The 11,820-nt window shown below is 34.5% G+C and overlaps 1 protein-coding gene across 1 annotated transcript; it reads right to left on the bottom strand.

Annotated features, from left to right (window-relative positions):
- Positions 1–64: 64 nt before the first annotated feature.
- Positions 65–1,496, bottom strand: LOC310725850 (uncharacterized protein). Its single transcript, XM_083540931.1, has 5 exons — positions 1,391–1,496; positions 1,066–1,161; positions 708–910; positions 483–549; positions 65–371 (listed from the first exon to the last, which is right to left on the bottom strand). The coding sequence occupies exons 2-5, from the start codon at positions 1,159–1,161 to the stop codon at positions 345–347; spliced, it is 393 nt and encodes a 130-aa protein (XP_083397057.1). The 5' UTR covers positions 1,391–1,496; the 3' UTR covers positions 65–344.
- Positions 1,497–11,820: the final 10,324 nt, after the last annotated feature.

Below are 11,820 nucleotides of genomic sequence, written 5' to 3'. Positions count from 1 at the left end.
ATCCTATCCAAAGTTTATTATTATTTAAAAAAGATAACACGAGCAAACATTTTCTGTTAGTGAATAATGATAAAAATGCATGTTTTTTGTTAGTTTATTTTATTGAGGCACACAAGTACAGTGTCTGTCAGTTTGCATACCATTACAGGGTGACATTAAATAGCAATAAATAGATTACAAAAGAAATGCACTTGTTAAATATACATTTTTAAACACACATTAAGCCTAATCCAAGATTGAAGTGTTTTTATTAGTAATCTCATGTAGCTGTTATTTACAAGACTAGGCTTAATCTGTCCCTTTACACCTGCATGTTAGATAAATCCTGTGGTAGTGCTGTGGGATTAGTCACGTTGCTCCTCTGGTTCATCCTGAAGGGAAAAAACAATATAGTTCTAAAAGTCTCTTCTCACAAATGTAGATACAAAGTAAAGAATTTAATAAAATGTAAAAGCATGTGGGGTTTACATCCGAAAGCTCACCTTTCTGCTCTTTCTGCCTGGTAAGTGTAAGCTGCCAATGCGGTCCAAGGGAACAGTCACTCTCACCCTACAGGAAGGAAAGCAATGTGAATGAAATTGAGTGTGGACTTTGGGTTCATTCAACTGTTGATTTGTACAACTAACAATCCATTATGAGCCGACATTGTTTTTAGAAACTCCAGAGTAACAGTGTGAAGCCTTTGTTATTTTCACTGCTTTCCTCACCTCTTGTCTTTGTTCCTGCGATGTTGTGTGCTGGTGTGAGGTGTTGAAATGCGTTCTGCAGGGAGAGGGAAAGCAACTGAGGATCGAACTGGGTTAGGCTCCCAGTCACGGGTCATTTCCCCGCCGTTATCGGGAAAGATCTCTACCAGATCAGAGAGCTCCGACAGGTGAGAAGAGAGATCCCGAGCCAACCTGTGGCTGCTCTATAGAGGAGAAATGGTGATAGTAAGGGGTACAGTGTTTGATTAATTGCTTGCAACTGTTCATTAGTGTTGAAAACTTTATGATTTGATTAATAATGAGAAAATTATATTTAAAATATAAATCTACATGAAAGCTAATGTTCTGTTGAACTTACTCTTCTCAGCTGTAGCCTGTCTGGTAGCAGGAAGGAATAAACCTCGTCCATTAAAAAGCACAGAGCCAAGATGGGCAGAAAACTTTTGTGCAACATCTAAAACGAACCCCACAAAATATCAAACATTTAATCTATGTTGTGCGAAACAATATTGACATTTTATAATCTATTCTTCAGTTACAAAGTGCAAAAATGTTCAGACTGACCATAATCGAATTGCATGAAAAGTACGAATATAGAAATATATTGCATTTTTATGCTCATAAAGAGCATTTTAAAGTGCTAAATTGTTCAGAAAGTGAAATGAAATTATTTCCCGCTTTACCTTTACGGTAGATGTTCAGGAACTGGTACTCAGCAGGAAAGTTGCTTCTGGTCTCAGTGATGCTGTTTCTCTGTACGGTTGCAGTGAGCATTGAGGTATTTGTAGACATGAAGATGGGGTGGGTTTATATGTGCAGAGGATGCCTGGATGATTATGGTCAGGGCGTGTGTGTGTGTGTGTGTATGTGTATGTGTGAGGTGAATTCACACACCCGCCCATCAGTTCAAGCAGAATGAACCCAAATGAGAATGTGCTAGTAAACAACGACCTTGAGGACAGCAATTTTGTTTCAGAACAATTTAAATTGGGGCACAGTGCCAAGATCCTGAAAATCACGTTATATAAACATTGACAGGCAGCTATAGTCAACTCTAGAATTAAATATGAATAATTCAAAAATTAAGCAAAAGTTATGTTTTAGATTAGACATATGGAGACATCACGTAGTTTTAGTTTAAATAATATTACATTATTTACTGTCAATTAATCTGCACCTTAAAAATTCATATTTATAGCCATGTTCTTCCTGTATGTTATTTTTCTATTCAGAGATTGAGATAAGTTAATACACTAATTTGTGTTTCTGCAGCCATTTCTGTGCCAGTTAGGATATAGAATTGGAATAATGACTCTATGTTGATGATACAGTTTAGCCTAAATCTCCTGGCAGAAACAACCAGGTTTTTGACCCAAAATATCCTGGTTATTTGCAGAATCTTGATGCCAACTTTTGACAAGTAGCACCAAAAAGCAGCCCCAAAGCATCAGTGATCCACCACCATTTCTCATACTAGATAATAAAGATTTTATTTGTATGCACTCCCCTTTTTTGCCTTAAAAAGAAATATATATAATTCTCGTCTATTTTTAAACAGCCAAGATTTTTATTTTATTTTTTTACTTTTTTAAAAGGGACATAAAAGGAGTGCATACAAAGAAAAGTCTTTGATTCTTATTATAGCTTCAATCATGCTTGGTGAGGATCCGGTGTAGGACGTTTTTTGGGTTGCTTTAAGGAAGTGCAACCCTTCCTAAATGACTTTCTGTTATGAATGTGGCGCCTAATAGTTTATTTTGAAACTTTGCGACACCAAGAATCAACTAATTTCTTCAAAACTAAATTTTTTTTTCTAAATGAAAACTGAATAAGAGATCAGGATGTGCATGGAGTTCTGGCAAAACTTTTACAATATTGTTTTATTAATAGCCATTTATAAGTGTATTTTAATATACAAAATCTGCGTTGTGTCTTAAAGCTTTTTCTTAAAATGATGAATCACAAAGATATCTTTACATATTTCTACTACCAGCATCACAAAAATTTACAGAAAACATTTTCCATGTTCAAGGAAAATCTGCAATTTCAAAACCTAAAAGAAACAACAAAAAAATATAACATAAAATATATTCTGTAATATATGCAAGTTCAGGTAGAGTAAGTAGTAAAACTTGACTCATAAAATATCTTTTATACAAATTTTCTTCTGTACATGTCAATTTTATACATTATATCTATAAAATTGTAATTACTTTCTTATTATAATAATTACATTCCCCAATCCCCTATTAACTTGAAGGATGGAAATAATTCTGAACTGTAAATCTGCACATTACTTACAAAATTATTGTATATCTACTGCATTCTGTTTTAATAATAATACAGAAAAAAAATCTAAATTGCAGCATGCACAAAAAATATTCAGTCATTGTTGTTTTGGTTCATTCATTTGGAAGGTGGTTAAAAAATGCTTCAATAGATAAATCAATTGACTTGAAAAAGTATTCATTTTTATGAAAAACAAACTTCCAATATTTGGGACCATTTGAAAAGTGTTTTTATGACTTTTTATAAAGTCTTGATAACTTTTATATGTAGTGGAAGTATATAATAAATAATTAAAAAGATTTATTCTGCACTTGGAGTTTTACAGTATTTGTATTTTTTTTTCATCTTGCTATTGTTTTTATTTATTTGATTTTAATGAAAAATTCCAATTACTATATACTTTTATTTGTTTCATAATATTTGTTACATAGTGTTCAGCACACCTTATGAAGAGTGTTGGGATGTGCAGTTGGATGACTCTGTGTGTGGTCAGCAAAGAGCATCTGATAATGTTGTCTTGCCAATTTCATTGCTGGATTCAATCCTTATCATCCACAAGGGATGGTAGCACTGGCAGGCGTACACACACACGGGGGAAGAGAGAGGTCGAGACCCCTGTAGACCTCTGTTGATGGCCTACCAGCGGCTCCACACGTTTTCTCTCTTCCTCTTTTCCCTCCCTGTCCTAATTAATGCTATTTCTGGCCTGTGGGACCACCAAACACTGAGAGGTCGTTGACAGATAAAGGACGGTGTAAATAAACTCGGTGTACTACAAATGCCCATCGTGCCCGCCCAGAAGTCTGTCAACACAATCTGAGCTCAGATGCATGGCGCCGAGTACTCTAATTGGTACCGCGATCGTCCCTGCCGTCGCCCACCTCCTGGTCTCTGCCCTATAAGTACCCCGAACGATCAGCAGAGCCAAATATAGAACAGGATTTGCCAGTAGAGCATGTCTAGTCAAGACTGCATCTTCTATAGATCATATTTCATTACTGTGTCCATCGGGATTGATATGACTGATGATTTCATGTTTTGTACTGCTTATAGCATTAATGCGTGACTCAAACAATGAATATTCAGTATGTATTAGTTATACATTTTGTTTATTTGTTGGAGTTTTTGTTTAATGTATTTCTGTGATTTTTATTTCTCTCAATCTTGTAAATCTATAACATTTTTTTATGGAGATTATAATGAGATCATGTCATGACTAAATGACTCACATTACATGGCACTTTAAAGGTACATTATTGTATTTTTATTTGAAAAGTAGCAATAAACCAATAGACATCACCATTAATTTAACAATTGTAAATATTTTAAATATAATGTTACACATTAAATAAATGCATGTGTACTGAGCTGTGTTTTTTAAACCTTTAGATTTAAATTCAGATTTTATTTGTCGCATACACAATTATTCACAGTACGACGTTCAGTAAAATGATCATATGATAATGAAAATATAGTTAAAAATAGAAGTGAATTAAAATGAAATATGATTTAATTCAAGTAACATAAAAATTGAATTTACTATTAACAATTTACTATAAAAATAAAATTTACGCCCTTTAAAAAAAGGAATTGAATTTAGACTTCAAATGAAACACCTATCCTTTTCTTTTCCCTCTATTTTCCATTACATTTTGCTTTGTTTTCCATTCAGACCATCTATTACTTACTTCACTCTGTATTACTATTGCTTAGTTTGTCATAGTCATAAAGTCATACTTTATGAAATTAGGGTTATCTTGGGTAGGCATCCAACTCATGAGCGAGTATATTCTGGCTCCAGCTCATGCTTCAATATTATTCTCTCGCTAGAAAAAAGACCTCTCTCTTTGTACTGTGTGCATGTGTGTGTAACTGTGAAGTAAAATAAGTGTCCTTTAAACCTAGTAATTAGTCATCAACTATTTTAATAGTTTTTTATAAGTATATGTTATGGATCAATATACTCAATATCAACATAATATTTTTTGTTTTTTTTAATATGATATAGTATTGATTGTATTAGATCTTTTTTTTATATGACTCAATAAGACCGTTGACAAAAGTGTAAAAAAATATAAAAAATATATTTAATATTATTCTCCATATTCTACAAGATGTCCCGAAAGTCTCCGGGAAATAAATACTTTTTTTTTTTTGCAAACTGTTTTCCAAATATATATATATATATATATATATATATATATATATATATATATATATATATATATATATATATATATATATATATATATATATATATATAAAAAAGCTTTAAAAAAATTTAAGTTTGTTTTTATCAATTAAAAAAATGGAAAGTAAATACAAAATAGCATCAATTCTTCATGCTGTTTGTGGAACACCTGCACACAGTTTTTAAAAGAACTCAACAGGTAGTTTGTCTTCTAGAACTGACTACAGAATCCTAAAATCCTTCTGTCTCTTAATGTAATCCCAGACAGAGTCAATGATGTTGAGATAAGGACTCTGTAGGGGCCAAAACTATTACTTTTAGGACTCCTTGTTCTTCTCTACACTGAAGAAATTTCTTAATGACATTGGCTGTATGTTTGGGGTCAGTGTTCTGCTGCAGATAAACTTGGGGCCAATCAGACGCTTCCCTGATGGTACTGCACGATGGATAAATATCTGCCTGTATTTCTCAGAATTGAGGACATCATTAATCCTGACCAAATCTTCGACTCCATTTTCAAAATTGCAGCCCCAAGCTTGCAGTAGCTTCCACCATGCCTCACCTTTGATTGCAGATGCTCATTATTGTACTGCTCTTCAGCCCTTCTGCAAACAACTTGCCTCCGGCTACAGCCAAATATATTTCAATTTTTGGTTAGTTAGTGCAGAGCACCTGCTGCCATTCTCCTGCACCCCAGTGTTTAGCATAGTTGACTCGCTTAGCCTTGTTTTCATTGTGGAGCTATGATATGACTCTGATCCTACAAAATCCCTGACTTTGTGCATGTGTACAAAGAGTGCAAATGTATGATTTGAAAGGCAAAAACTTAGTCACAAAAGATTCATTTGATTTCTATTACTTTTCTGTTCATTTAGTATTTTGGGGGTTTTTTTTGTTAATGGATAAAAATAAATTCACAAGTGCCTCAGACTTTACTTTACTTTACTTTAATTTACTTTACTTTGAAAAGTATGGATGGTATAAATGTCTGTCAGAAGTTAATTATTGTCATGCGATATATAAAATCTATATTTACAGGCAGTACATTTAAACAGTACAATAAAAGAATCTTTCTTTTTTTTATTTTATTAAAAATGCTTTTTTTATGTCCTCCAATCAAATCAAATGTATATCCATTAGTCTCAGCATATATTTTCTCCTGCTTTTTGTAATGATTTTACTTATTACAGCAAATTAGCAATCCTGGTACTGTCCATATAATTAATGGGTAATATAGTCATATATAAATATGGCAGGGTTTACATTTCCAGCCATAGCTACTTATCTTGTTACAGGTTACATGGCAGATGTTGTATGGTTGTTACAAATGTTACCACAATAAAATATTAGAAATAAGGCAAAATTAAGATGGAACATTTGCTTAATCTTTCTATTTAAATTGTTTCCAAGAAAATTACTTTAATGTTTTAATATTGCATTTAATAAGCACATATAAAACATTATGAAAAAAGGAAGTATACTTATACTGTTAATGTTATTCATATAAATGTCATATTAACATTATTGGGAAGATTACTTGACCACTATATAAAAAAAAATACTGCATTTTTTTTGTCTAAAAATGCAGTAGTTTCTCTGCAAGAAAATAACCCCAAGTCAAATCTATTTAATGACTCCTGGTGTACAATTTATAGGAAAATCTGAACTGCTGTCTTTGTAATATGAAAATGCATGAGTAATGATAAAAAATATGTTTATGATAATGTAGGTGTGTTGCTGTTATGAGATTCCAGTAAGTCTTTTTTGTTTCCTGGGAAAATATTTTTTCCTCTGAATGGTTCGATTAATCAGTTATGAAAAATGAATGACTCTATTTTATTTTACTAAATCGTTCATTTTATTATTATATTTAATTTCTTTCCATACTATTGCCATAAACTATGAATGTGTGCTTACAGATTTGGGAGTCATTTAACATATTTATTTAAAATAATAACACAGTTTATTAACCACAAATATATTATAAGGCATTTATTATACACTTTGCCCTCAGGCCTTTTTGGCGACTCTATTAGCTCGGTAGTGGAAAGGATCCAAAAAGCCAAGAAATAATCGGCGGTGTTCCAGCAGTACCTTCCAGTAATTAGTCATATGATTTATTTGTGAATAAAGTCTGTCTCATTGTTCAAGTCTATGTTGAAAACATATTTATTTAGTCAAGCCTTTTGTCAATAGGTCAATAGGTGGTGTGCCATCCTTTATACCAAAAATTCCCAGCTCTCCCTTTTAGGTATGCTACCATTGCTAGTATTACCAGAGTCCCTACTTACACACTGATCACACTGTACAGCGTCTTTAACTTTTATTTATCAATGAGAAAACTTAACTATATTTATTTATCAGTCCTTATAAACCTTCTGTTCTCATTTTCTCTCTTTCTCTGTGTTGAATAAATGTCCTCCTGAGCTACTAGTTACCAGTGTTCTTGTCCAGTTCCTGTCTCACAGACCACTCTGTGCAGCTGAAGATTGTTATACATGAACAGTTTCATGAAAACGATTCATTAAGTTACTAAGCTACTCAAGAACTAAGAGAATGGATTTGGACTGTTTTTTAAATAAGCAGTCTGCTACAATAATTTAGAACTGTAGTTTGCATGAACAGTTCTGCTTTTAAATGCCCATCACTGAACAGTACACCTTAACAATGATGAAAACATAATGATCGGACATTCGGTGCCCCCAGTTGAGGACAGGTTCTCTTCTGAGTCAGGTTCTGCTCAAACTTTCTTCCTCATACCATCTCAGGGAGTTTTTCTGTCACCACTGGCTCGCTCATTAGGGAACAATTAAACTTATAGGGAACAAACGTATAGACATTAACATATACATCCAACTTTTAAAACCTCTTTAACAAAAAAATATATATTTATAAAAGTTGATTTGTGAAAATATCCGTTGTTGAACAACAAATAAAACTTAAATGAATGAAATGAAAATGCTCAGGTCTTAGTCAAGTATCTCATAGAAGAATATATATTTTTTTCATATTATACATTTATTTTTATTATTATTATTTTTTGTGATGCTTCTGATTAGTTTCATTGACCTTGAAATATACATTAAGTAATTTGTAGCAGGTAGTAGGACTGTGATGTGCATAGTACATCAGTGTGGGTCTGGGATTTATGTACAGTACAGCTGTCCTTGCTGAAGTGGTAATAACTCTTCTCTAACATGATCTTAGTTACATAGTGCTCTTAAACCTATTTGTTTTCTTTGTACTGCCATGAGAATGTTTTTAGTGGGTGACTACGATTAAGGCTGTGAGCGTGTTATTAGTCTTTCCTATGAACGACCTGAAGATGGCGCACTTCTCCTCCTCTGACGTCTAAAGAATTCGTTAAAAAGTTTCATTCCATTGTGCTCGGAACTCGGAAAAACAACGACCTTCGAGAGGGAAATGTGAAATGAGACTTTCTCTCACGTCGGAAGTCCATGTCGGGAACTCAGGCAACATCCACCTTGCCCTAATTTGATAAGATAAACAAGTCTGACGTCACAACAATATGGCCCCGTACGGTCCATGGTGAGCAGATCTCCTTTGCGTAACTTGAGCAAACTTGTGCTTTTTTTTGTTGCTATGTATCTTTTCAGTTGTGAAACATCGCTGAAACATTGTTAAATTGTAATTATAGATTTGTAACGTAATTTCGCCCAATGTTTAATCACTTCAAGGCTTTTGGGTCGGAGCTCGGGGGGAAAACGACTTTATAATGGGTTTAATAAAAGTCTAATTCAGCTAAAACATTTGTAAGACTGTGGCTGAATCATGATTACATTCAGAAGTTACAGTGATTATTTATTAGATTATTGATTATTATTATTGGTCAGAAAGAAAAATATATATTTATTCATGGATTTCCGATTTTTGTTTTATTATTTCCCAGCAGACGCGTGTTTATTTCTTGGAATTCAAAATCCATCTCACTGTTAGGTGGCAAACCTATTTTTCTAGAGGCGTATACCTGAATTTTAACCTGTGGTGAAACTGGGAAATGGTGCCTCTATTGGTTAGTATTGGTACTGCATCTGGGTTTCTATAACATACATAAGACCTCTAGTGGAAAAGATTAATCAGAATCACTACAGAGTTTCCACACTACCTAATAGTTTTCTCGTCACTTTGTGAGCCGTATGTTCTGCAGCATATTGGTTTGGATATGCATCTGCTCCGTGTTGTGCCAATTATAAAGTTTTACTTAGCTTGATACGTTTAAATGGAATATAAGCATGTGACGTCTCATACATCTGCCAAGTTATTACTGTTAGATTGAATTCAACTTTGTCATTGTGCAGAGTACATTTACAGAGACAAAAATATACAGATAGCATATAAACAATACAGTGCATAAGTGGCCTATTTACAATACACAGCAATATGTTAAATGAGGGTATGGGTCCAAATATACAGAATAGGTAATAATACTTTCAAGTTGTATTTGTTTATTAGTTTTATTTACATTTCATTGGGAATGATGAACATGGACAGAATTAGAAACGAGTTTATTAGTGGGACAACGCATGTAGGACGTTTTGGGGACACAGTGAGAGAGGCCCTATTGAAATGGTTTGGGCATGGGGTATATCGGTAGAAAAAATGCTGAGGATGGAGACTACCTCGATTTGAAAGAGGCAGATGTAGAGGACAGAGTACTGTAGTATGGAGACGAATGATACGCTTTGGCGACCCCTAATGGGAGCAGCCCGGAGAAGAAGTTGTTGTTTTAATTTATTCAATTCAATTCATTATTTGTCACATGAACTTTGTATAATGAAATTCTTAAGTGAGGCTCCAGGCAATCTACAGCAATATTAAATATTAAACATTAAACAATGTGGAAAAAAAACTGAAAGTAGAGAAAAGTAATAATGAGGCACAAGAAAGTTATAATTATTTAGAAGTGGGTGCAGAATTGTCTGTGTAAATGACTTACAGTAATCCTTCGATATATCGCGAGTTCTCATATGGAACATTACTATCTGACGTGAGGATAAAACGTGTTGTTTAGCGAAACTTTACTGTACTACTGTAGTGAATGTATACAGTATCAGTACTGTAGAGTAAAATAGCCCCAAAACGTGCACGATCAACAGCTCCTGGTAATGAAACTAAGCGGCAGAAGAGGAAGACAACGACTCTTCAAGAACAGATTGAACATCTGGACCTGGCCGCCATCACGGGATGAACGAGAGCACAGTACACTATATTTTTAAGAAAGAAGCGATAATCAGTACCCTGTCGGCCAGCTTCAGGCAAAGTGCAAAAAATGTCTATGTATATTATATATACATATATGTTTATGTATAAAAATGTATATTTTATATATTAGTTTGTGCATGTAGTGTTCGATTTCGGTCAAATTTTTAGGTAAGTAAAGTATATGTGTACAGTACATTATAGGGGCCCGCCAAGTCATCAAGTCATTCTATTGATTGTAGACTATTTTATTTTCAACGTGTAAAGTTTTCTGGCACTGTAGAGGAGGTGGCGCTCCCCGAATGGCAAAAAAAAAAAAAGTCAGAATTGCGAAAAAAAAGGGGCAAAATTAAGAGAAGAGAAAAAAAACCTCAGAATTAGGCAAAATTGTTATTTCATACGGCGGAAACGGTCTTTCATATGAATCTTCTCCTCGACCCTCGCTGTTTTTTCCCCGTTCCTCAATTTTTTTATTCTGCACCGTCTTCTGTGATACATGTCCAGAGTGTTTAAGAGTAGACACCTGCACTCCCACGGGACCCAACGCAAACCAGTGCGACCAGTCCAAGATCTGATAGGCAGGCGGTAAAATACTTGTGTGTGCGGGAAAACCCGCAAAATGGTCTTAGACATATATACAGTGAGGAAAATAAGTATTTGAACACCCTGCTATTTTGCAAATTCTCCCACTTAGAAATCATGGAGGGGTCTGAAATTGTCATCGTAGGTGCATGTCCACTGTGAGAGACATAATCTAAAAAAAAAAATTCAGAAATCACAATGTATGATTTTTTTAACTATTTATTTATATGATACAGCTGCAAATAAGTATTTGAACACCTGAGAAAGTCAATGTTAATATTTGGTACAGTAGCCTTTGTTTGCAACTACAGAGGTCAAACGTTTCCTGTAGTTTTTCAGCAGGTTTGCACACACTGCAGGAGGGATTTTGGCCCACTCCTCCACACAGATCTTCTCTAGATCAGTCAGGTTTCTGGCCTGTCGCTGAGAAACACGGAGTTTGAGCTCCCTCCAAAGATTCTCTATTGGATTTAGGTCTGGAGACTGGCTAGGCCATGCCAGAACCTTGATATGCTTCTTACAGAGCCACTCCTTGGTTATCCTGGCTGTGTGCTTCGGGTCATTGTCATGTTGGAAGACCCAGCCTCGACCCATCTTCAATACTCTAAATGAAGAAAGGAGGTTGTTCCCCAAAATCTCGCAATACATGGCCCCGGTCATCCTCTACTTAATACAGTGCAGTCGCCCTGTCCCATGTGCAGAGAAACACCCCCAAAGCATGATGCTACCACCCCCATGCTTCACAGTTGGGATGGTGTTCTTGGGATGGTACTCATCATTCTTCTTCCTCCAAACACGTTTAGTGGAATTATGACCCAAAAGTTCTATTTT

The sequence above is a fragment of the Silurus aristotelis genome (assembly GCF_946808225.1).
Source record: "Silurus aristotelis genome assembly, chromosome: 5".
Taxonomy (NCBI): Eukaryota; Metazoa; Chordata; class Actinopteri; order Siluriformes; family Siluridae; genus Silurus; species Silurus aristotelis.
The sequence above is the reverse complement of the archived record's forward strand: the minus strand, read 5'-3'. Positions and strand labels throughout refer to the sequence as shown.

Bases quoted from the DNA above. Each gene is read 5' to 3' on its own strand.
- LOC310725850 (XM_083540931.1), bottom strand. From the start codon at position 1,161: ATGTTGCACAAAAGTTTTCTGCCCATCTTGGCTCTGTGCTTTTTAATG. The intron at 911-1,065 runs GTAAGTTCAACA...TCTCCTCTATAG, and splicing joins ACAGGCTACAGCTGAGAAGA to AGCAGCCACAGGTTGGCTCG. The intron at 550-707 runs GTGAGGAAAGCA...TCCTTCCTGTAG, and splicing joins CGCAGGAACAAAGACAAGAG to GGTGAGAGTGACTGTTCCCT.